We start from the raw sequence: 26527 nt of genomic DNA, 5'->3' as shown, positions 1-26527 counted from the left end.
CCAGACTGCAAACGCATCCTCCTGTGTCCTTGGCTTCAGCTTCTCAGGAGACCCACCTACCCATGTGATAAGCTGAGGAACCCTAATTCTCCCCTGCTCTGCTCTGCCTCGGTGTCATTAACAGCTCAGACATCCACTAAGTCGTGCTCTCTTTGATCTAGAACAGAAGTATCCTGTGTGTGCAGACTGTCTCACTGCCTGAACCACTGAATCAGCCATTGCTGTGTGTATTGTTTTCCAAAAGAGATGGTACAGCACCACCCTCAATGCTTTTTATCCTTACCTGGGAAAACATTCCTTATATACCACCCCAGGATGAAGTAAATGAAGGAGTCTATCAGAATGAGCCAGCACATCCAGCCAAAGGAAGTGTTGTCTCCAATCATGGGGGACTTATACATGTTGTCCCACTGCAGACCTGCAGAAGGAATTGGGAAATACAGTCAGAATCCGTGTTAGCCAATGAAATGTCCCCATCAGGAGAGCTCAAGGCCTAGTTTTGTCTACCATAAGCATACCTATGCCCTGTGCCTCGTAGCGAGCAATGTATTGACTTGCATAACTGAAGGCGGTTGGGGACAACAGGCTCTGGGGAATAAACAAAATTGAAAACAAAGAACTTATGAATTACTCTCAAAGACAAGTCAAGTCAGGTAATCAATCAGGTCCCCCATTAGCCAGGAAAATGAGTAGAGTTTGTTTCCCAACTGTCACAAAGAGCGCTGGACCAGCCTTATGATGAGAAGTACTACTGGTGACAGGCTGTAACGTCTCCTTAGAGCCTGACTTTCTTTTGCTTCCACACTCAGGACCCAACTTCCTCCCACATGCAGGGCTTTATTTTAGGCTTTTAAAATAGAGCACTGCTTGAGAATCACCTACTGGTGCCATGTGGTTAATTATTCCACCACTTGCATTAATAGATGTCCTTTCCTGAATCTGGTGACTCAGAGAAAACAAGTCTAACTTCTGAAACCCAATACCTAGCTATACTGACCCTTCGTAAGAAACAAGGCTTTACATCTACTTCCATGGCTAGGAATGTTATGGAAAAGCAGAACTTACCAGGAGGCTCTTCACAGAGAAGCTCAAGTGATTCTCGATGACGAGCAGCACGATGAAGGGGAAGAAGGTGAGGATGTACACGAGGCTGCCCACCAAGGCTGCTATGTTGGTGTTATTGAAGAAAACACTGATGAAGTAGCTCATGGCTATGATGGACAGGCTGTAGTCCATGAGGTACAGGAACAGGAGTGTTGTGTTTGTTTTGGGAAGGATGTCACCCACTTTTAGAACAATAACGAGGAAGGTGACAGTGATCAGAAGGAAGATGGCACACTCCACGAACCAGGCGATGAAATGGCTGCTGGCATTAACACCCATCATCTTCATGTACTACAGAGAGAAAGGTGGAAAAAACAACCACAAAAGACATTTGGGAGAAATGAAAATATCTTTCTGCTGACATTGAATGATTTGCTTTTTCAGTTCCTGGACAGGTCATGCAACCAGACCATGCTCTTTCCCACTGTGCCACCTTGTGTGTTTCTATCCAGGGAGAAGCCATGCACTCACGTTCCTGGAATGCCCAAGGTTTGCAAAGCAGTCTATTGCAAAAGAACAGCACAGACAGGATCTGCAAGTATCAACTGTCACAGCTCACAAGCTTCAAAGCAGCTTCTGGCCTCAGATTTGTAACTTTTCTAAAGCATTTTGGTTATTTTTTTTTTAATTATCCTAATTGGTCCAGTGGCTTGAGTGTAAAAGCTCTCACCAAACCATTTCTTACACAACCCCAATTCAACAAATAATAGCCAAATTACCATGGTTACAAGGAAGCAATACTAATTTATTAAATTAGCTGATGATCAAGTCCCCAAGACTTGCATAAAACTGCAAATTTGTATTGATAAATCTAAAAGAAAGTACAGGTGCTGGTGTCTTCTTGTAGATTATTACACAGCTAAAAAGATGACTGACACCCTGGTCCTTAGAGACAGGGAAAATGGTTCCCTAAACTTGAGTAAGGGGCTGCCAGGGAGCCCCTGGGATTCACTCATTTTCCATCTCATCACAGGTCACAGAGTGCCCTTTTTTGGAAATGTTTTTGGCGAATCAGCATTTGTTTCCATGGTGTCAGATAAAACCCAAATCTGTTAGAGCTTTTGTTGCTTGCTGAAGCTTAGTTTTACTAAAGTTCTCTGCTGTTCATCTCTGTTGACAGTGATCACACTGAAAACCTGAGTTAATTTAATAAATTCCCTATGTCTCAATGTCAATTCTTTTCCAATAGGCAACCTGAAGAACTTCATTTCAGAGGAGCTGATGTCATATGTAGCACCTCCTGAAATATTAAGTATAATAACTTCAAGGATAGGAAATAAGTCACTTTTCATGTCTTTGTCCCCAGTAGGTATGACTCAAAGTCAATTTTTAGAGAGCTTTAAATCTTCAGAAAACTTGTAATTTTGTGAGGTGCTCATGTTTCCACTGTTCAGAACTGCAAAGCAATATTCCCTCCACTTGAAGGGAGTTTCTGTGGCTTTGAGCTTGGTTACAATGTCAGAATTCAAACACTGCAGGTCAAACAACAGGTATTTGGACTATTTTCCTTAATGCTTGCTTTGCTCCATTTAATACTGAACATGAGACACAGTAGCCACTAATGAGAAAAATCTGTTTATAATTTTGCACGCCCCAGAAAGTTTCACTGTACCTCATAAAGCCTCAGATCTTTCTCTTGAACAAGTGTTTTAACAAAATCAGCTATAAACAGCACCCAGGCAGCCATCAGAGCAAATGGAAGAGAGTAGGTCACGCTGGTTAAGAACCTGTAAAAGGCAAATGCAGGCTTTAGCTGAATACCAAATGTTCTGGAGATTAAGGCTTTATACAGAATATATTTTTCAGAACAATACTTTGGCACAGGAAAAGACATGCTTAGATTTCAAAACATGGAGTAAAATTAATAATTACCAAAAAAAGACTCCTTTGCCATTGCACTGGACTTTCTATTCATGAAACCCCTGACTGCTCAAAATCTTTTTTCTCTCTTTTTTTTTTTTTGAATTACAGAGGGATTTCCTGATGCAGTCTGGAAGTTTAGCTCAGCAGCACCACTGGCAGGAGCAGAAAGTGCCATGGGCAGTGGCATCTCCTGGCTCTCTGATGGGCTGTATCCCATCTGGAAAGATCACAGCAACCAGCCCCATCTCCCAGTTCTGTACACAGATATAATGGCCAAATGTTGTTGTCAGGCCATATTTCCTGATATAGATCCTTCCCTTCAAAGTGTCTGTTCTACTATCCCAAAGAACAGGTTTTGAGGATCCAGGTCACATTTCTTGTCTCCTCACTTCAATTAAAACCTTCTTCCAGTGCCAAATGTGTGCAGAAAAAAAAGACAACAATGGCCAACAATAAACTTGTCCTTTTGTGATGGAAAGCAAGTTTTTAGAGCAGGAGATTCCCTTCATTGCATCTGCAGGGCCTATGCTTTCCTCCTTAATTTCTAAACCTGGCTTAAAAAACACAGTCAGTGTCATTCCTGGAAAAAGCTTAATGTACAATAACAGTATAAAATTAACACTACATTGGTTTTTAATTTTTTTTTTACCTGTGAAGCTGAAAATTTCCTATGAACCAGTGCTTCCAGAAATGCTTCCATGCAAATGAAGCCTTATTTTTAAAGAACCATGAAAAGGCACTTCAGTAGCTCTACTGGCTCTTTGTTGTTTGGGTTTCTTTTTTTGCTACCACCTTCTGCATAATCTCTAGTTATTAAAAATTCAGCATTTCCCAACACCTTCTGTGTACTGGTATATTTATATTTCCTCCTTTTCCCTACAGGATGGTAACTGTGCAATAACAATTGATAAGCAGCCATTTTATGATGACTTCTACTGGATGCAAATCCAAAGCCTTTAGGTATTTTAATAATTGAGCAAACTCATGTCCCTCTGAACCTGGGGTGGGGAGGGAAACCCGAAGGCAAGAGGTTTTCCCAGCAGGCCAAGAACAAGGAAAAGGAGCAGACAGCACTGTAGTAAGTGCTTCCAGCAGCCAGTTAATCATTGTACAAAACTCTCTCTCAGCAATAATTCAGGTATTTGCTGCAAAACTTGGTTTGGATGCTCCCTGCCTGCACTTGTGGGCACTTTGCTTGTAACTACCCCGAGAAGAGGTTATAGGCCTCCAGCTCTCCTAAGTGACAGCTGGGACAGAATATTCATGGCTCTGCTATAGCTCCTAAATGGCACCTTATAGCTCTCAAACAATCTTTTGGCTCATGCAGCTGACATGGAGGCTTTTCAGTACACACTGCTCGTAGGTCCAGTCTGTACTTTTGGTCCAAGCACAGGGCACAGCAACCACCCAACCTTCTGATACAGCTTGCTGAACATCCTTCAGTGCTCTCTGACAGACACTGAAATCCCTTCCCTGAGTGTTTTCCACCCAGTTTGGCCACCAGCTGTGGTCAGGGTAATAACTCTGAGGCAGTGCCATGTTGCCAGCTTTCCCACACAGACCAGAACTGCCTTGCCAGAGGGGCAGCTCCTCAGCTGTGAGAGATTCGCTTCTCTCTACTGCATTTGGCAGAGCTGCTATTCATACTGGCTGCAGATCTGGCTCAAGTTGAAGGAAAAGGAAGTTGATCCAAAACTTTTTGATCTGCTTCACCATCCAAAACTTATTCTGGTCCTTACACTGCTCTGTTAACAGGCTGTTAACCCAGCAACTCAGTGCAGCAAAAGCCTCTCTGTCCTCCCTCATTACTGCAGAGATGAATGGTACAATCTTATCTTCCCTCTTATCCTCCTTAAAGCATCTGAGCGCCACCTGATTGAGAGTTACTCAGTATACGCTAAACGTTATCCAGAATGACTGGGATGAATAACACATACCACAGCTGGACAGCAATCTCTAGGAACAAAGCTTACAAACCTAGGGACGCTTTTTTCCCAATAAATCCATTTTCTAAGTTCTGCTGCATCATCTGCATGTAAACACCTGCAGAACAAGCCAGTGTTCATATTTAACCCAAGTCCTGTCAACTCTCAGTTCCACCATGGGCAGTAAAACAGGAACAGGGAATGTTACCTCCTGTAAAACCTATAGTTACCATGACAATCCAGGTACATACAGAGCACTGAAAACAAAAGATTAGGCAAACCAAACATAGACCATTTATACTAGAGACCAAAATCCCCTCTTTTGTTCAAAACTCTGAGGAAAAAAAAAAGCCCCACCAACCAAAAAACAAAACCAAAAATCATTTTTATAGGTCAGACAAGATGAGCTTACACGAAGCATGAAGACAAAAGCCACCCAAACTTACATATCCTTGTTGTAGCAGGGGTAAGGCATGGCCTGGACTTGAACAGCTATCTCCTCTGGTTTCTTGCCAGTCTGCAATTCAATCATGGCCCTTTCAATGCTGTCCTGGATATAAATAAAGGCCCGGCTGTAGATCTGGCTCTGGGAGGTGGAATTGTGTGGGCCCACGGTCCAGATGCGCTCCCGTATCCTGTTGGTGGTCTGTGTGATCCTGCTGCTCATTCGGATCGTGTAGTTGAGCACAGGAGGGAGGGTCAAGGCCCCAGAAATTGAGGATCCAGGGCTGCTATGGCTTGAAGGCAGCTTGAAAATGATACCTTGAAAGAAAAAGGGAAAAGGCTTTCCTTTGGACTTGACAGCACAGGAGCAGTACACACAGATACGTGGGAATTCCTCATTTTTGTAAGCCTTTTCTACATTTCACTTCTTTGCTGCACAAATAATGCTCAGATGGGCTGGCACCTGTCATGACCATGCCCAAAGGTGCTCCCTATCAATACAGCTCATGTCTCGATGCTGTAACATAAAAGCCTTAGGAACCCAGTGCCAACAATTGTTGATGACCTACACACATATTTTTGGGCCCACATAAATTCCTGCAAAGCTGAGAGGTCTCAGACTATAAAATCTTTGCACATTCCTGTTTGGAAATTGCATTTATGTACAGCTTGACAGACAGGAAGTTTTTTGCCTTTAAAATGTCTGTTTGAGTAGAGCCAACACCACAGAAGTTTTTCTCTCCACAATACCTTTCCTGATTATTCCATACATAAAACATATGATGGAATGGAATGGATGACAAAGGGGGAAGAAAACTGCTTTTATGGGAACAGACAAATATTACCAGGGTTTGAAGTTTCAATAAAAGGAAATTTCTATCTACTCCTCAGTTATGAAGTATAAAAGCAAATAGGTCACAGGAATTATAAGTAAATCCTAATCGAGGAGATATTGGCCATTGTTTAAAAATTAAGATATATTTATATTATTCAAATTAATGTAAGTTCCTATTCCCTGTTCCCTCCACTGCTCTCTGCAGTCTGCTCTGAAGCTGCAATCCAATCCAACAAATGTGAAGTGTGACTGAGAAGACCCAATATAACATTATGGTGCTTGGCTGGAATATCTCAAGCACTTTATGACTTCCTAATAAATTGAACTGTCTCATATTTGGACTTGATGATCTTAAAGGTCTTTTCCAATCTCAATGATTCTATGATATCTTTCTCCATTAAAGCATCTTTTTCCAGGGAACCTTGAAATAAATTAGTTTCATGAAGATCTCCTTAGGGCAGTGGAATTTTGTTCGAACTTGGAATTAGCAAAGAGAAGTCACCAGTTGACCAAGCAGAGGTGTAAGAGAAGAGGAGTTATAAAAAGGAGAGTGTAAAACACTCCATAAGAAGGTCTCAGGGTGCAGGCCCCCCCCACAGGCTGGCTCAAAATCAATTGCTGTGCAGTGGGAGCTGTGACCATAACAGTTTGTGGTGAAAAGTCAGATTTCTTACGCTGCACTCCCACCCTCTATCAGGCTGAATTTAATTTACAGGGGGATTTGAGACTGTCACATACTTGCAAATAGCTCGTTCTTCAGAAAGAGCTCCTTGGCCACCCTTTCCATTTCCTCTAAGTCCTTGACTGCCTGCACACGATTAAACGAGACGCAGGAGGACACGTTTACAGCAAGGGTAGCAAGAGTGTTCAGCTGATCAACAATGTCAGTGTTGTTCTGTAATTCCAGCCGAATATCATCTGGAAAAAAACCCCACAGACAAAACCATCAGCATCACTACAATAGCAAAAAATCCATAACAGCATTCCACCCTTTACACTAACAATGACACCAGAAAGGAAGAATAAACTCCCCATCATAGTAAACATTAAGTGTAAAATACATTTCTTCACTCAGCAATGCAATGAAGGCATGTTGTTGACCCAGTTTTTATGTTAATCATTTGTAATATGCTCGTGAGTTTGACTTTGGGAGGATGCCAGCAGTGGGATGTGACAGCCATCCCAAATCACAAGTCCCTCCTAAGCTGCTGGGGTTTTAGACTCGCACACGATGCTCACCATTCCTTCCACACCTTATGGCTCTGGGTGTAATCACCTCGCCTGTTGAGCTGCTCTGTCTCAGGGGAGCATAAGCCCATCAAGGCAGAGCTGTGTGTGCTGTGCTGATGTGTGAACTGAGCCTGATAATGCAGTTAATGAAGACACTGCCGTTTGCTGGCAGGTTCCAAAGGTGACTGTGTAATGCAGGGAACTAATAGGGAACAGCTGCTGCCGGCACCACGGCTTTTGGGGAGCTAAGACAGGAATTGTTACTCATGGAGTAACGCAGGGGTCATCATGAACAGGATGGAAATGCCCTTCTGACTGCAAGAGACCACAACCACTCTTGGCTGCTGCTGGCTTCGCTGGCATAGCCCAGATTTATGTTGAGACATACGGCCACCCACTGAAAGAGCAGGTAGGGACAGCAGGACAGGGAGAAAGGGATTGGTATCCCCCTGCTGTGCACTCTCAGGAGGTGATGTATCCACCACCACCGTTAGCTGGTGAGTCTCACAGTGCACATCAGCAACTCCCACCTTGAAGGACCATGCAAGACCACATGAGAACAGCAAATTCCAGCACAGCTTCTCCTCTGGCTCCATCAGCCTGGATACCTTTATCTGATCCCTTGCTGTTCTGCTCTGGAGAACTTTTAATTTGAACCTTGTTGCAATGCAAGTGAGCTGTCCTCAACGTTTTTCAGCAGTCCCAGGGTAGCTCATTTGAAGTCCTAATTACGGCTAAACAGTGTCCTCCAGTGGCCACACACAGCGGCAGAGTCTCCCATCCCACTCTCCCTTCAACACCCAGGAGAAACATCTCTTCACAAAGCCCTGTGCTTTCTAAGAGTCTTTTCCCACAAACCATTCCTGGATCAGAGCTGAGATTGCCTTGCACTAGAGCATCCAACAGTGGCCAGAGAAGAACAGTACCATGGCATGGCTGCTGTTTGGTGCCTCTGGAGCTCCCAGACCTGAAGTAAAAGTAAGAAAGAGGGCAGCACATATGAACACACACTTACCCAGTTCGTTTATCTGACTCAGCAGTTCAGCTGCATCCAAATCCACCATCATCTTGATAAAAACCTGCACAAAGGGATTCTGCAGAGTGTTCTATCAACAAGGAAAAAAAAAAGAAAAAGCATGAGTTTGACCAGAAGTCTCTTGAGCTTATTCAGTGTTTTTCTAAAATGTAGCAGACTTCATTGAGCATTTGTACAACCCCCTCCTACTCCTTTCCTGACCTTCCATATTTCACTCAGTGTATCAGGATGGAGAAATGCCAGCAACGAAAATGTCATACAGAGCTCTTTGAGTTCAAGTTAGTGCTTCTTGGAGTCAAGAGAGGACACCTACTGAGTCTCCCCCAGGTACCAGAGTCCCGTGAAAAAAACTATGAATAATCTAAGTTATTCTAGAAGCGCAGTAAACATCCCTCAGGTATGTTTTAAGTCCTGTGAACACAACCAGAGCACAATGGGTAGGCAACCAAAACTAAACTTGGAGATCAGCACAGATTTTCGTTTGGCTGAATATTTCATTATTCCACCAATGAGTGCAATCAGCAGAGGATATTTAATTTCACTTTTGCATATTCCACTCTGGATTTTTCTCTCGGTGCCATGGAAATTAGAACGAATTCCAGCCCCTGAAATTAACTTCTAATGCTTTAGGTTTCCGGGGTCTCATTTTCTTAGTTTGTAAGAAAAGGAGACAATTTTTACTAGAGAATGGGAAACAAGTGTGTGTAACATTACAGTCTACTGCTTTCTGTATCCAAGCAAGGCTAGGCTCCTTAGGAGGGGAAAAAGAAATTTTATTTACATTCACTGAGGTACAAAACATCTTCCAGCTCTTATGTGTGTACCCAGAGCAACATGCTTATTATAGATACTGTTTCATTTTCTGAAAAAGTCATTTCTTGCCTGGTCTTGGCTGGCTGGATCACTCCATCAAGCAGAAAGTTAATTTACAAACTGAGGAGCATTCCCTGCTCATCTCAGCCCTCCAGCAGGCCCCAGCATGGCCAGTGTCAGGGAGCATATTACAAACAGATCATTTGAGACAGAGGATGTGCATGGCAAGGTGAGTCAGGAGTGCTTCTGTTAAGGGAACAGGCAGGCACAGGAACTGGGAAATCCAGGACAGAAGCCTGAGAAGGGCCTCCCCACATGACTTCAGATGTCTATGGAACTGCAGTTCATTTCAGTGAGTAAATCCATCCTCCCAATTCCCTCCTGGCAAGAGAGATGGGGGAGGCAGGATCTCATACCTTGATCATTGGAACTGTCTGGTTTAACTTAGCCAGGGAATTAATGATGACAGGAGACTTGTCCAGCCACTCTTGGGACTTCAGGGCTAGATCAGCCATCTGCTCCAGGGTTGCATTAGACTATAAAAGAAGCCCACAACATAAAGGATTAATTTATTCATTATCTTACAGATTTTAATCAATAAATATATCAATTAAACAGCTGAGACCAAATTTGGTTTCCTCGGGATTTTTCTTAGCATCCTATCCCTGTTTGGCAAAATGCCCTTTAACACATTGAATTTGATGCAAGTACTTAAAATACGGCCCTATAAGTGCCACTTAGAACATGTCTTGGATATCAGCTTTCCTTCTACTGGTCTGCTTGTGAACAAGCACTGGTTAGAGTATTTGTCTTGGGACACATACCTCTCTTACTGGTTGAAAATATGGGGGTGAAACTTCCTAAACTGGAGGCCTTATAAAAACCATATTATAAATATTAGACCAACAGCAATTTTCTGGAGGTAAGATTCATTCAAAGACAAAAGATGACTCATGTATCAGCAAGGAAACCACAAAAAGAAAGTTGGATTAATACACCAAACAGTGAGAAAGCAGGCCTGTGCCTCTCAGAGAAACAAGCCCGTGCCAGATAAATTACAACCCTTTGGAGTGGGTGTACCCTGATGTCCTGGAACAGAGTCATACCTTCCTCATGATTGCTCGAGTTGCTGGGGTATCTGGTGTAAAAAGGATCTTCCCAAGCACCATTGGTTTTAAAAAAGACCAAATTAAAGCTCCAGTCGGGGTCTTGACCAGGTCCAGGTAAAAGGATAAGCAAAATGGTGCTGCAAGGGGAGAAAAGCAAACAAAATTGCACAGAGAACAAATAGACCAGACACAAGAAAGCTACCAGTGTATTTTTCCCCATCTACCCAGTTTGTTGCTGTGTCCAGAGAATGACTTCAGGGCCCTCTTCACTGACTGATCTAATGCATCTTGACAAAAGCAATGCACCCCCAAGATCTCCTGTTGCTGAACTCAAGACAACAAGAGTCTCACTGTTTAAGCCAAGATTATCTGCTCGAAGGTTAAATGGAGTTTTGTGAACTCAAGGAGCTAATAATGTCAGTACAGTCAGAAAAACTACACATCAAGAAAAAGCAGTGACCTGTCGAGCCCTAGGACCAGATCATCAGCAAATGGGAGACAGTGCAGTGTCAAGCACTGCTCTGCTGCACAGGCAGTTTTCCTTTGAACATTTATGGAAATAAAGCTCCAATAATTAAGGCAGTGCAGATCTTCAGCTAGCATAAATAATGAGCGCTTGCAGCCCTCAGAGACACACAGGGGAACAGCTCAGCACTACATCTCTCTGGAAATAGCAGAGAAATGGTTTTGCCCTAGGGAAAAGCCAGACTTACTGGAGTCTTGAGGAATCCCATATTTCCTCATCAGCTTTTGGACATAGACATCCTCCGCGTAAGAACTGTTGCTTATGGGGTCTCCAAAATCTGGAAGCAAGGACTCAAAGAACAGGGGTGTGATCTCCTGGTTGCAGAGAACTTTTGACATGGACTTAAATGAGCCATGTGTTATCCTAAATGTGGCTGGTTTAAATAATGCCTGCAGAAAAGACAAAATGCAAATAAATCCTGCACGCTGAAAGGACCCCACTCTGAGAGAAAAGAAAAATAACAGAATGACAAGGCAAGGATTGAACATGTTTACACTGCTTTCTTAGGAGAAGTCTGTTTCTACAAAAAAAGGAATTGTCCATGGAAATAATGCATTTTTTGGCTAACCTCTGCTATGACAGTGGTGGCAAATTCATTTCCAGGTGTGAGAGCCAATGTGGGAAGTGCCTACAATGTGTGCAGAGGAATTCCCTATTATTGACACAGATAGGCCCTGGGTTACAACACAGAATTTGTCACACAGATGTGCACATTCCCTAGCCCCACCTAGTCCATGAATGCACGTGGCTCTACAGTGTGCAGGCAAAGTGATGACCAGGAGTGATTCCTTGATCTGTGTTCTCACTGACTCTGGATCTGAGAGGGACTGGACATGGTGCTGGATGAAGGTAGTGCACGCTGAAGTTACTGCAGCTGCCAGAGCAGTAATGTGTTTGTACTGAATGTTTCGGGCAGGCTCGAGGCTTTGGCTGTGATCTAATGCACAGTAAAGCCAGAGCAATGTTTTGCTGTTAACTTACCGGATTTGCCTTTACTCGGCAGTTCCCCAGCTGTTTTCACCAGCTGACCCTTCCAGTATTTTGCTGGAAGTCCTCCCTCCTTCAAGACAGTTGTTCATCCCCTGTATTTTTGTTCCAAGTGTCCCTCCCACAGCACATATTCCTTGTATCCCCCTGTCATGAGCACGTGATGGTCCCACTGCTCCAAATCAAAGCTTTCCCAGGAAGGCAGCATATCATCACAGAATGGTTTGGGTTTGAAGGGACCTTAAAGATCATCTAGTTCCACCCTTCTGCCATGGGCAGGGACACCTTCCACTAGACCAAGTTGTTCAATACACCACCCAATCAGGCCTTGGACACTGCCAGGGATACGCTTGATGGAGATTTTTCTTGTTTTAATGTGGTTTAATGTGGCTTCCAGGGTAAGAAATTACTGTGGAAACTACTCCAGTGGTGTTTTGCCTCCAAAGCCCATGCAGACTACACGTACCTTAGTCAGTGGCATTTTCCTAGACTGCCGGAGCTTTTTCAGGGAATGAATAGCTTGTAGCAATGGATCAACACCAGATTCAACCTGGTGTCTGAAGTATTTAATTTTTGTCAGAAGGCCTAACATCTTGTCCATGGGTTGCTGAAGTTCCTTAGGGAAAAACATCTAAAAGAAGCAGGAAGGAAATCAATTATGATTAGCAGGAATCTGCGTGCATGTGCATGTACACACCTATAGTGTTAATTCAAAGATAAGGAGTGTGGGATTTTCAAAACTGTTAGGAGGCTTAAAGGGTGGATGTCCCATGGGAAATGAATGGGATTTGTATTCCTAAATCCCCAAGTGCTTTTGCAAACCACTCCCCTGAATATTACATAATCCGAACGGTGCACATTTCCAAACACCCGCAGTTGGGAAACGTGTGTCAGCTACTGGCTGGGATATAATCAGGTCTCTAAGTGGTAGCATTTCACAAAGCATAGGTGTCAAACACTACGAGTAACTTGTGACCTGAGCCCAACTTCATTGGCATTCTCATTTAATAAGCATTTTTAAATGTGTACTCATTTCTCAGTGGATGTTCTCCTCCATGCTGTTTCTACAGCTGTGTCTGTAGGATATTTGAATCATTTAATAACTTTGTAGTTCCAAATAGATAGGAAAAAGATATTTTATGGGACTTTTTCCAGGGCTTTCCTTTTCAAGGAATAAAACTATTTAGCCCAGTGTCTTATTTTTGGGTCAGTTGGGAATGTTCAAGAGGTTGTGACAGCACATAAATGATACTAGCAGATAGGGAGGCATTTAGAGTAGGTCCAGTGCCTTTAAATGAGGTTTGCTGGTTTACACCAGCTGGGATTCTCATTTAAATCCACACTGTCACAGCATGGATATGCAATAAAAATTACTGCATGAGCAAAGCCTGATCTTTGGCTTGTGTAAATCCTCATAGCTTCTGGCCACTGCAATGATATTTTATGACCTTTCAGCCACTGTGTGCAGCAAAGACTACAGAAATCACTCTACAAAGCCAGCACTAACCTTGTACAAGAAATTGTAAACGTCTAAGTGTCGTAACAGCGTGACCCCCAGGATGTAGGTCCCACGAGTCCTCTCTGAGAGAGAGAGTTTGCACAACTCCTCTGCCACCGTTCGCAGCTGCGGGTCAGCGGGACCGACACTACAGGACTCCAGCTGTAGGAGCTGAGAAATGAGCTGTGTTTGCACAGAGGGAAAATGGATTTGTTAGGGGTGGACTGCATGCTCCACCATGCATGGATTAATCTTGCCGTGCTGTTGTTCTTTCCACAGTGTCATATTTCAACCCCGAGAACCAGGAAATGCCTACCCATTACTCCCTCTCCCAGGGACAAATCCTAAGGACTGTGTTTTACCACCCAGCTCGCACAGTAGTAAAATCTTTTGTGGCTTCAATTTCTCATTGACTGATGCATGTGAAGCTTGGAAAAGAGCTCGCTCTTTGGGGCTCAGTCCAGACAAGATGGCTGTGAAGGAAAAAGCATCTGGAGCTCTGCTTGCACAGGAGGCTGAGGAAGGCAAGCTCATCTCTCATTCTGGGAGGCTATTTTTGGACCCCGAGTGCTCCCATGAGATGTGGTTACAAGTGTATTTTCCATCTGGACTGCGACAACTTCTGAGCACTGAGGACCCCACCGAAGGCCCTGCCCAGCCCTCATTAGTCTGTCCCAGTGAACCACATCCTGCCACGGATCAGAGCCATCCCTCCCCAGGCAGGGCCTGGCTGTGCACCAGCCACTGCTGACAGCCAGAGGGACCATATGGCTCCTGGTCCCCAGTGGAGGGACTGACATCAGTGACTGCTCCGGCCGCATTCCTGGTGGTGATTCCAATCCATAATGTGCTCTGCTGTCTATTCCCGCGGGATCACCCCCCACTCCGTGCTGTCACACATGCAGTGATCTGCTCAGCTGCATTCACTAACTAATTCTGGTGTTAATGGCCTGAGAAGTAGAAAGCAACAAGATCTCCCAACAGGATGACAGCAAACTTACCTGACTGCTGTTTTCTGGGAGAGGTGTTTCCAGAAGAGCATCAATACTGGCTGCAGACATTCCTGTTGCATTTTTGAGATCCTCCTTGAGCTGGTCCACATTTTTAAACACATCTCTTAACTTTTCTGTAAAGAACAATCAAAGAACAATCGACGTAACAGCTTTCTCCAGACACATAGCAATCTAAAGCATACAGAGAGGACTTCAGGTGAAGTATGGAAGTGTGGTACCCCAGATAAAGGATCCCAAGGGGCATGGGACAGGGGGCATGGTTATTTCATTAATATCACTTCTTCCTGCCAGCTAGGCAATTCTTGGGACTTCGAGCAGAAAGTATGGTACCAGTGATGGTGTACCAACACTGTAAACACAGAAAAGTACCTTGCTTGCTAGAGTTTGTTAAACTCTCAGTGATGTTAAACATGGAATTCAAAGTCGCCATATATTGAGGAATCTCTTGAAAGAAAGCAATTTCTGGTACATTTTCTTGAAGCCTACATTGGAAAAAACAAAACAACAAACAAAACTGAGAACATGAAAAGAAGGCAAGAAGTCGTTTCCTAAACAGAATACTAAAGCAGTCTAACTCCGGGAAGAGCCTCACCAATTCAGCTGTGTCTGGATGTTCGTGGCATCCCCAATGAGTACATTCTGAAGCTCTTGGGAGATTCTCCTGTGATTCAGGACATCGGTCACCACGTGACTGCTCAGCTCCACAGCACGGAGGAGCTGCTCGTGGGATTGGCCTCGCTCACACAGCTCTCCAAAGCCAACCTCGGGGAGGTGGCAGAGCTGCTGGACTGACTTAAAGCTCTCATAGTCACACAGAAGGGTTGTCAGATCCCGCAGGCGAGAGATCTTCAAAGGAGGTTTTGACGAAAGAAGACAAATGCACAAACACCAGTTAGACGACAGAATTGTAAAAGGCAAGTTTTAAAGAGTCCAGCTGTCCCTTTCTGTTTCTCCTTAGGATTAAGATTTTAATATATATATTTTTAGGTTCATTCAAAAGGTCTTCAATAGGAGAGTTCATAACAATCGTTCCTACGTGAGTTTGTAGCAGACCTGGCTGGATCTAATGAACCTTGCAAGCCCTAACATATCATTTCCCCCACCCAACACACACGCATAGCAATACTCCATTTGGACTTACCCATTTACCAGTTAATCTTCCCAGAGACCAAATAAATCTACCTTGCCCAACAGGTTCAGTCTTTCGGATACCACCTGGTCATCTACTACAGCACAGCAAAGAGACTTGGCCACAAGTCAGGACTTCCACATCTGCCAACCCATGTAAAATTATAATCCTTTGCCTACTCTGCTATTATGGGCTTCCCTCTTCCCTCTTGTCTGACATCATTATTTACATTATCAGGCTCTTATGGGAAGAATTATTTTCAGGTTTATGCCTCTGAGTACCTGTCACACTGAGGCTCATCATATTATTATTACAGATATATTGCACAGCAACAGCATTGTATACTGTTATATTTTTTAAAAGGGCTCTTTAATACTATTTCTCATATGGAGCAATAGACTAAAGTGCATGAATGCTATTAGTGCAATCATGTGTGCATGGGGTAACAAGTGTTTTATTCAAATGAGGCATTGCCAAACCCAAAGCTGGTGAGGGAACTCCATCAGTAAATACTTGTGCTTAATCTCAGAACCCATTCTGGTGTTGTGAGACATGTAGGGCTAAGGGAGTATGTGGGGACTTGACTCCAGCCATGCTGGTGTTGGCACAGCTCCTTAGGCACAGTGGTAACCAAGTTAGTCACGCTTATAACTGTCAATTAGGGATGCACAATTCCCTGATCTTCAGCAGCGCAGAGATGTCTAATCCTTACTTGTACCTTCGAGAACTCCTCCCTACCCACTTCTCAGCTGAAGCAGAGGCATCCCAGAATGATCTCAGCTCTGCAAGGTGCTTCGCTAAGTCTTAATGAACTTTAAAACCAATGGTGCACCGAGCAATATGCTGCCACTGGCAATCTCTGCAGTGCCCACCCTTTTGGGATGGTTGGTAGAAAACAGAGCCATTCTATCCAACAGGTTAGGAGGACAGGAACACCTCTACCTTCTCTGAAAAACAGGTATACACTCGGTAACAACTGATACGAGAACAAGTTCCTCAACCCAGTTTACTGGTGACCTTCAAATATAGGAAGAACACAGAGTTTCCGTCCTAGTTTTTATCAGCTGTTCTTTTCAGAAACTTTTTTCCATGTGCTGTTTTTCTAAACCACCATTGCACATTCATGTATCACTGCGGGATGTCCTTCAAGTCAGCATTTTAAGCAGACTCACTTTTAGCTTCAGGAGCTCTGGTATGGATGAATGTTTCTCAGAGGTATTATTTTGCATAAAAGAGTTCTTTTTCAGATGAGTTTGCTTCAAAAGTAGGGTGATGTTTTCTGTGCAGAGAAAAAAACAATAGTTACTCCAGACAAAAATGCCAGACTTGCAGAAACTTCACAGGTAGGAACATCAGCACTTTTGTTCAGAGGCCTACTGAGCATTGCTATTTTCCACCAAATTCACATGGCCAAGAACCTGTGAAATCCCAGAGGAAGGTTTAGGTGGTAATCTGAATTATAATGGATCCAGTCCCAGTAGGTGCTCTGTTCCTAGGGAAATCCATCCCCCCCTGGTAACAGGATTCTGGCAGTGCCCTTCAGAGTACATGTGGTATCCCCACTCTGTGAGCAGGTAAAGCCTCAGGTGTTTCAATAACCTCATATGATCAGTATCTATGTGAAATAGCTGCTTAACTCTCAAAAATAACTGCTGTCATCCACGTACAAAAAGCTGTGAAGGGAAATGGGTTTCTATTTGTAAGATTTCTTTATCTGAGTGTCAGCAACCTGTCATCACATAGTGAAGAGTAGATGTGCCTTCTGGATAGAGTGGGATAGAAACTTATAATCGCAATGTGACATAACTCAAACATAAAAAGGAGTCTGGCTTCCCGAGGTCTCACAGCCCCAGTTAATTACCAGCAGATGAAAACATGCAGTACCATTCCTTCCTAGCACTAGACAAAACACTTTGAAAAGACAGGCATGACACATTCCAGCCGAGGTCCCACAGCATTAATGAAATCATGATCACCTGTCAATTCTCTGTCCTCAGCTTCAGCAGCATTTATTAAACACTTCAGGTAAGAGTTACAGCTGTTATTCATTGTCACCTGCAAGAGCGTGTTTTCAAATTCCAAAAACAGAAATCTGAAAAATAAGATAGGAATTTAAATCAGCTTCTCTTTCAGAAACAAGATACTTCAGGAAGCAACCTGTCAGCTGTGTAGATGCTGTTCCTTGACAGTGTAAATAAGAATTCCAGATAAAAGCCATCTCTCCTAAGTGGGTACCCTCCCAGTTTTATTTCATCAATTCTTTTTGCTGTTATCTCCCAAAGCTGTCATTCACTCTCAAACCATATGTATAAGAAAACACACTTGAAATGTTCACTGTGGATGCACGATATAGATGGAAAGGCACACCCAGGGGAGACTGAGGATCAAACCACAAAAAAGTGGTTTCCAAAGAGCCTACCACTGGTGGCAAGACTCCTTAAGGACTCTGCTTCCACTGTGAGCTGATACGTGCCAACAGAAGATTTTTGGAAGTCTGACTTTTAGCTGTATGTTCAACTCGAGGAGAAGTTTTCTTTTTTTCAATTTAACCCACATTACACCTCATGTCCTAAATTATGGTGATTGCAGGCTTAGGTTGCTCCATGGAAGAAAATTACATACTTCTCATGCAGAATGAGAATGGTGGTCACTACCCATAAATGCAATTACAATACCCAAAACCCAAACTCACCGTGTGATCAAACTGGTTGGTGACAGAGTGTAGTCACTCTGAGACCAAGGCAGGGTCTTGTTGTAGAGGGCTTCTGCCACGACTATGAAGTGATGAGAGATGATATCAATCACACTGTCAAAACTAGTTTTGTTGGAGTGAAAAGCTGAGCTGGAACTTATATTGAATTCATTTAGCAGATCAGAGAAGTTCAGCCCCTTGAGAATGTAGAGGCTGGCTTCTGCGATTTCCTGAGCTGACATCTCGTTGGCAGAGTTGTTTGCCACTGCTCTCAACAACTTTCCAAAGGCCGCTCCTTCAGTTAGATTCCGTTTGGTGTTGAGGAACCTGTCAACCACATCCCAGACACTTGTGTAATAACTCCATTTGGGGAGGCTGAAGGCGCCGTGCAGTCTCTGCAGCAGGTTGTTCATGTGGAGCTCATCCTGTGCCACACTGAAGAGCATGGACAGGTTATTCCAGCTTGCTATGGTGTCAGGGAAATTTAGGGAGTCCAGCACTGTTTCATTCAGCATGGCAGGAATCAGCAGGCTCAAAAGCTGAGATAAGAGCACATCTTGGACTGGGATGGGGCAGGAGACGTTACTCTGCAGCAGCCCCTCCGTGACAGCAGTCAGAGCTCTCGCCTTCTCCTGCACCCAAGAGTTTTCCAGCTCAGACACAAGGTTTAATTTGGAAAGGAAACTCAGGGAAAAATGCAGAGATTGGGTGATGCACGACAGCTCCTTGGAGAAGCGTTCGCTGCTGTTCTTGTAGAGAGCAGCGAACTCTGGAGACACTTTCAGGTTTCTTATGGCAAGCTGGAACACTTTGGCAAAGCTGTCATTGTGCACTGTTCCACCCTCCATGCCAATGGAATCAAAGAGGGCCTTGCAGGGGCTCCTGGCTAAGGACTCCCTTAGAGTGGCATTTTCAAACAGCATCTCAAGTGCTATGTGGAGCACGTCTTCAAAAGAGCAATGCTGGAGGGTCTCATCACCATTGCTGCTGTTCTCAAGGAAAGGACTCAAGGCTGAATGCAAGAACTCCCAAATTTTTGCCTCTAGAGAAGCATTGGGCTGTAAGGAAGACTGGGTGAACTCCTGCAGCAGCAAGTGTGAGAAATCATAGACGATGTCCATTTTTTCTGCAAATGTTTTGTTTGAGTTGGTGTCATGCAGAACTTTCATCCCTGCTCTCCCGATTTCAATCAGTCTCTGGGTATAGTTACTGTAGGTATCAAATAATAGGATGATAATTTCAAGCTCACTGATATTATACCTTTTCTGCAAACCTTTTAAAATTGAGATACTCCTTCGCATGGCCTGCAAGTACATGGAGATGTTGGTTCCTCTGGATTGCTCTTCCCCATACAGCTCAAGCATGGAGGATGCAAAGTTTAGCAGCTGCTTCAGTTCCTCACCAAAGGGAAGACTGGAGTACTTTTCCATAGTATTGAACTGATTTTGCAGCATGTCCAGAAGTGACTGGGGAGTGAGACTGTCTGTACTATTCCAGTTGACAGACTGGAGACCTTCAGCAATTTGCCAGAATGCCCGCAGTTCATTTCTCTGCCTTAAATGAGGGAAATCCAGGAGTTTCTGCACTAGCTTAGACAAAGAAGAGATCAGCAGATAATGATCACTGGTATTCACCTCTGCCACGACACCAAGAAGTTGCTCAAGGGACAAGAGGTGTTCTGCAAAATTTTCAGACGTTCCAGGGGCCAACAAGAAGTCAGAAAATAATGATGACACGTTTTCATCTGTGCTGAGATAATTTTCAATGTCTTCAAGCGAGATTGTATCAAGTGCAATCATTTTGATAACCTCCCATGCATCCTCTGTATTAAAATGAGTCCTGTTTGAAATTATCTCATTCCAAATCACTGCAGCCATAGTCAGAACATCCTGATTTTCTTTTCCATAGGGATTAGAGTAGAAGAATTCTTCACCACCACCTTCATACAGAGGAAGTATTTCCTGAAATATTCTTTCAAAGTCCAGCGTGCTATCCGTGGAAGAAGTTGAATTGAAAAAGAGTTTTGATGAACCATACAAATCATTCAGATCAGAGGATTTCATTCCTTCACTGGAATGATGAAATACCTGACGTACTAATGTTCTTCCAGGAGCTACCCCAAAGTCCACAAGGATTAGAGCTTTCTTCATAACTTCCAGGAGTTTCACATATTCACCCACTTCTGTTAGGTTCCATTTGGAGGTCAGCACGTTGCCAGTGGCGTGCCACAGCCGTGAGAAATGTCCCCACTCGGACTGCATGGAGGCATCTCTGCCCACCCGGAGCAGTTCATACATGCTGCTGTTCCTCATGGAAGCAGCAGGTAACAGGTGGGAGAACACAGGCAGCCTATGCCAGTCTGCTGAGCTGTCAGAGAAATTTAGGGAGTCCAGCACTGTTTCATTCAGCATGGCAGGAATCAGCAGGCTCAAAAGCTGAGATGAGAGCACATCTTGGACTGGGATGGGGCAGGAGACGTTACTCTGCAGCAGCCCCTCCGTGACAGCAGTCAGAGCTCTCGCCTTCTCCTGCACCCAAGAGTTTTCCAGCTCAGACACAAGGTTTAATTTGGAAAGGAAACTCAGGGAAAAATGCAGAGATTGGGTGATGCACGACAGCTCCTTGGAGAAGCGTTCGCTGCTGTTCTTGTAGAGAGCAGCGAACTCTGGAGACACTTTCAGGTTTCTTATGGCAAGCTGGAACACTTTGGCAAAGCTGTCATTGTGCACTGTTCCACCCTCCATGCCCATGGAATCAAAGAGGGCCTTGCAGGGGCTCCTGGCTAAGGACTCCCTTAGAGTGGCATTTTCAAACAGCATCTCAAGTGCTACGTGGAGCACGTCTTCAAAAGAGCAATGCTGGAGGGTCTCATCACCATTGTTGCTGTTCTCAAGGAAGGGACTCAAGGCTGAATGCAAGAACTCCCAAATTTTTGCCTCTAGAGAAGCATTGGGCTGTAAGGAAGACTGGCTGGACTCCTGCAGTAGAAGACGTGTTAAGTTATAGACAGGGTTAATTATTTCTTCCCTGGAAGCTTCACTGTCACTTGTATAATGAAGGATTTTCATTCCTGTCCTCAGAAGTTCAGATAAGCTCTTGAAGGTTTTATTGTCAAAATTAAAGAAAAGATCTATAGATTTTAATTTAGTGACATTATAATTCAGCTGTAAGTCTTTTAATATGTACAAGGTCTTTTGGATGGCTTGGGTGACTAGTGAGATATTGGCTACTCCAGAGCTTTCCCCAAACTCTTTAAACACGGCTGTTATAAATTCTGACAGCTGATCCAACTGTTCACTGAAGACACCACTTGAATTATTATTCAGCTTTTGTAAGTGGCTGTTTAATACCTCTAAGAACTGCCCGTAGGCGATGATGCCTGTGTTGTTCCACTTCATCGACCTCAGTTTCTCCCCGAGGCGCCAGTAGACATTCAGCTCATCCCACCAGGCTTCCCCCACGGAGCGCTCCACTTCCCGCATCACCTCAAACACAGGCAGCAGTAGGTACTGATAACCCACGTTCGTGCCTGTCATTACAAAAAACATCCTCTGCAGAGCTTGGAGCTGCTCTGGAAAGTTCCTGTAGGACACAGGCTTCAGCAGATCATCCGAAAACAAAGACGGTATGTCTTGCATTCCATTTAAACGGTCTCTGAAGTCTTCTAGAAGTGATGACATGCTCGTGGAGAGCAACATTTTGAGAGCATCCTTAGTTTGTAATGTACTAAAATTAGAATTGTTTAACAAAACTGGATTCCAAATAATTGTAGCTAATTTTAAAGCGCTCTGAATTTCTTTCCACTGGGTTATTATATCAAAGATGGAAGTCCCATTAAAGTCACTCAGTAATTGCAATGATGTGAAGTTATAGATTTCATCAATTATTTCCTTATTATATGGTTCCTTTAATTTATAATCATGATGTGGATTCATTCCCAGTTCAAGAAATGCATACAATTTCTGTAATGTTTCATTCTTCAAATTTCTGAATAGATTTAAGGTTTTTAATTCACTTCTATTCATTTTTTCCTCAAAGCCTTTTAAACGATGTAGATGCTTTTGTATGGCTTCTAAATCATCTGAAGTAATGGACCTCTTGGAGTCCTTTCTACCAATCTCTGGTGACTTTATTTTTCTGGAGGGGAACAAAGAAGTGTTTTAGTGAATATGAAATCAATGCAAGTGGAAATGTAAGGTGATTTAGAGCAAAGATCATAGATTTGAATTACACTGTTAGTAATATCCCTTTAGCTAATGTCTTACCTTAGAACTTCCTCCAATTCAGACACTAAAGTCTGCTTGTCTTTCCAGTTAACAAAGGAATTACAAATGTATCTGGTCACCAAACTTTTTTCTTTATCTACAACAAAAATGTAAAGAGTATATTAGTAAAGACCACATAATTCTGGAACCTGGAAAGAGCTACACAGCAAATCTGTCAAGGATAACATGCATATGTGAAATTAGGCTCCTACCACAAGACACAATATCCTGGTTAGAAATTTGAGTGCCCTTTTGGGATGTAACTCTTCCTGGCTCTCTGAAGGAAGTGAAGGCACTACCTGGCATCATAGAAATGATTTCCCATCTCAGGAACAATTCCATGTCCCTGTGATGTGGGTGCTAACAGAGCTCTCCTCCTGCTTTAGGAGCACTTTGCTATCAGTAATGCAGGATAAGGTGGCCAAGTACGGTTTCTTTTCCTTCATTTAGGGATGCTTTTAAACTCCTCACACATAAGCTTTGTCTGCAGCATCATTTATGTCCCCCATAGCCATTTACACTCATCTTGATATTCTCATGTGTCCAGCCCTCTCACTAACCCCATCTCCATGTTTTCCCTACTTGCACTGCATTAATCTTTCTTCTTACCCATCTCAACTTCCACAATCTCCATGAAACAAGTAGAGAATGGACAGTATTTCCTGATCTGCCTCTTGTAGCATTTAGATGCTGGACCTTTCCCTTGCCTGCTCACACACCCTCAGCCAGAGGGGGATGTCCAGGACTGCCTCTGCTCTAAGTGACAGGGATTTAGAGCAATGGCTAATCTGGATGCCAACAGCTTGTTGTGCAGCCCAGCCCCAGTCCCTGCCTCAATACAGAGGTGATTTTGACAGAATCCACAGCTAGAGGCAGAGTTTGATATCACACCTCAAAAAAGAAAATCAAAGTAAAAAACTACAGCTCTCTGCTTCCGCTGAGACTGCAAACTCATGTTAATTCATTGTCTCCTGACAAAACCAAGCTTTTTTACTTCCCTGTTTGAAATGAGGTATTTTATTCGCACTTGCAAAAAGCTGAAAGAAGACTCCAGTGTGCTGAGCCCTGAACAGTGTGCAATCTGTGTGGTTACTTATTAGCCTGCAGTTTGCTTCTCCTCAGCACCACAGGTTTTCAGCAGAGATATGACTCTGTGGAGGAGCCTTACCTTGCTCCAAGCAGTTCACTGAATATGGAAGATCTGTAACCCCATTCTGAACAGTTTCGGATCTATCATCAGTCAAAAGCGATGCAGAGACATTCTGAGCTGCCAGCACAACACTAAAGGGGAAAAAAACCAGGAAAATAAATTGTAGTTACAGGTTTATGAGAAGAAATAAAACAAGTGTTCAAATAGGAAACAGCTGGAGTACAGCCTATCACTCTTAAAATGTCTGACAGACATTGCCCCTACTTCTAATTATTTGTTTGATCGTGCACAAAATACAAATACCAAGGGCTTTGATGGGAAAGGCAGAGAAGTGTATTAGCACAAACATATGTGTGGCACTCATTAGGTGTACTTATTTAGAGAGTTATGTAAAATCTATAGACCACTTAAATCCTCCCGGCAGGTCTCAGGAAACACCCAGGTGATGTGCCAGCCAGGTGATTCACTGCTGTGGGGGAATTTCCTCCTAAAAGACACCAAGAAACAAGGCTCAAGGGAGAGCAAGGATTCCCAGGGGACAACATCTGTGGAAGGAAGAAGCAATCACAAATAACTACTACCATTTCCAATTCTCCTCCTTTCCTCTTTCGTACTTAAATAGCCAGGCTGCCAGGGAAGCAGGGAATATTTTTCAGTCTTAGGAAAGAACAAGTTGATAATCAGGCACACTGTGTCACAGAGGAAGTCATTTAAGGGACTGTCTGTTCAGGTGTGTGGGTAACTGAAAACTTCACAGTGATTATTAGTCCCTTTTGCTTCTCCTGCACGGTGAGCAGCTCTTCACTGCAGGCGTAGGGTCACTGTGAAATGCACAATCTCTTGCCTGCCTCAAGTTCTGCAGGTGATACACAGAGAACCTGGCTGAGCTCATTTCAGTGCCATGAATAAACACATCCTGATCGTCGGGAACAGACTGCTGGTGAGAGCAGAGCACCAGGGATCTCTTTTCTCCTCATTTAACATAGCATCTCCATGCAGGTTTCGTGAACTTGGTGCTCATCATTTTTGTTCTGCAGATGTGCTTGTTAGTGAGAGTCTTAGAGGGGGAAGAAACTCAGTTATAAATGACATATTTAGTTGAGCAACGGCAGACAAGAGGAAGAGGCAGGCACAGGCTTGCCAAAAGCAGATGCACGTCACGTAGATCAGAAGGCAGCAAACATGGAAAGAAGTGTTGTTGTTGCCCTTTTATTTTAGTCTTGCAGGGTTTGTGCAGACTTTGTATTTGGAAAAAAAGTTCAGCTTACATGCTTAGCTGAAAAACTATCTTAAAGCAACAAACAGGAGCACTTGTGAATTCAGTCTGCAAAACAGGTTTTTGTAGATAATAAAATTTGCTCCTAAACTTTGTATAGAATTCATGACTTGGAAGTTACTGTTTCATGGTGGTGGCGTTTATCATGTGGTTAATGCAGATGCCACGATGAGCAAAAGTTCTTTTCTTCTATATCTTCATCTCCATACAGCAAAAAATTCCCTGTACAGCACATCTTTAGAGGAGGTCAGTACTGCCTGAGTAAGAGACATGGCCAGGCTCGCTGAGATGCGCTTTTGTAAGCATTATTAAAAACACTATTTGTGCAATCTCTTTGCAATAACTCTTTACTCACACACTAACAGTGCCAGATGCCAGGCATAAAAGCACTGCACAGTTCTGGTGATGAAATTCAATGTATCTCTTTGTCATGCCTATGATAACTTTGCCCAGCTCTGCAGCTGTAGAGCAAAGCAGAGCAGCAGAGTAAATATTAATTCTCCCTGGGCACTCAAACAGGGCTGGTTCTCAGGCTTCATTCTGCAACCCAGTAAAGGCAAATGCAATAATCCTGTGACTGAAACAGTAGCATGAACAAAACATTTCTGAATAAAATTAAAATTCTTGCCACACCGCTACTGACTCCTTTAAGGATAAGGACATTACAACTTACAAATAGGTCTCACAATGCAGCATGGCAAATTACCTAGATATTAAATGTGCAGGGTTTTAAGTGCCTTGGCAACACACCAGTCATGAAAAGTGAGTCCCTCTAAGCCTGGGTGTAATCAAAGTGGCAAAGCTTCTACAACCTCTTTTGGTATCTTTACCCAGCTGTTCGTGTACGCAAGATAAAACCAAAAAGCTGCCTGAAGACACTCAGTTTCTTGCTGTCCTCCATGTGCTGTAACAACTGGACTATTCAGAATATTTTATAGCAGGGTCTGTCACATATCCAGCAGATGATTTGGAACAGAGTCCCCTAATCTCTTGAGTAACTTGAGTCTTCCACAGATCAGTGAGAGGTTAGCCCAACTACAGACCAGGAAAGGGATTTCAAGGCTAAGACCATTTTAGAAGAGCTTTTATTGTCCTGCATCAAATATTTAATCACAGTTCATTCCTGCAGTTGTCAGGTCTTTTTTTCATATAACCATTGAGCTAGTACATAACTGGAGCTTTCTTCTTGAAGTCAAACAAGCTCAAAGCCCTATATGCTAAAAAAACAGGCTCCCTCTCTTCTCTACTTTCTTGGGACCAGTTTGGAAAGATTAAACCAGTAGTAAATCAGGAAATCCATTTAAAAAAATAAAATTATGTCTCCCCTACAAGAGCATGAGGTGTTCCAAAGCGACTTGAATTTGGCTCCATGCTTTTCTGGAAAAAAGCAGCCAGCTGCTTTCCTTATCCAGCCAGGAGGGCTTTTCTTCAGCCAAAGGCAGTGGCTGAGGCTCATCAGCTTTTCTCTCTGCACAAGGGCATGACAGTGCCTCTAAGCAGGCTGGAAGAAAATTCAGAGTTTTCATTTCAGCTTCTATTTAAAAAGTGACACAAGAGTCATTGAGAATCAGCACAATGTTCACAGTCCACAGAGATGCATTAGTGTGGAGCCACATCATTTCCCAAACAAAT

At 43.4% G+C, this 26527-nt stretch overlaps 1 protein-coding gene across 1 annotated transcript in view; it reads right to left on the bottom strand.

The window, feature by feature from the left end:
• Positions 1-26527, bottom strand: part of ABCA12 (ATP binding cassette subfamily A member 12) — an 82339-nt gene that overhangs the window by 32517 nt on the left and 23295 nt on the right. The window contains exons 8-27 of the mRNA XM_027735651.2: positions 23638-23750; positions 22470-22566; positions 18205-22341; positions 17489-17604; positions 16685-16791; positions 14976-15229; positions 14753-14865; positions 14372-14496; positions 13380-13553; positions 12339-12503; positions 11073-11274; positions 10357-10496; positions 9667-9786; positions 8417-8507; positions 6910-7089; positions 5339-5654; positions 2717-2831; positions 1066-1395; positions 519-588; positions 284-418 (exon numbers count right to left, since the gene is read on the bottom strand). Of these exons, the coding sequence (XP_027591452.2) occupies positions 284-418; positions 519-588; positions 1066-1395; positions 2717-2831; positions 5339-5654; positions 6910-7089; positions 8417-8507; positions 9667-9786; positions 10357-10496; positions 11073-11274; positions 12339-12503; positions 13380-13553; positions 14372-14496; positions 14753-14865; positions 14976-15229; positions 16685-16791; positions 17489-17604; positions 18205-22341; positions 22470-22566; positions 23638-23750 (7100 nt within the window). The remainder of the gene's footprint in view (positions 1-283; positions 419-518; positions 589-1065; positions 1396-2716; positions 2832-5338; positions 5655-6909; positions 7090-8416; positions 8508-9666; positions 9787-10356; positions 10497-11072; positions 11275-12338; positions 12504-13379; positions 13554-14371; positions 14497-14752; positions 14866-14975; positions 15230-16684; positions 16792-17488; positions 17605-18204; positions 22342-22469; positions 22567-23637; positions 23751-26527) is intronic.

The sequence above is a fragment of the Pipra filicauda genome, unplaced genomic scaffold, assembly GCF_003945595.2.
Source record: "Pipra filicauda isolate LSUMZ 115617 unplaced genomic scaffold, ASM394559v2 scaffold21_size4447388_pilon, whole genome shotgun sequence".
NCBI lineage: Eukaryota > Metazoa > Chordata > Aves > Passeriformes > Pipridae > Pipra > Pipra filicauda.
This window is presented reverse-complemented; position numbering and strand designations above follow the sequence as displayed.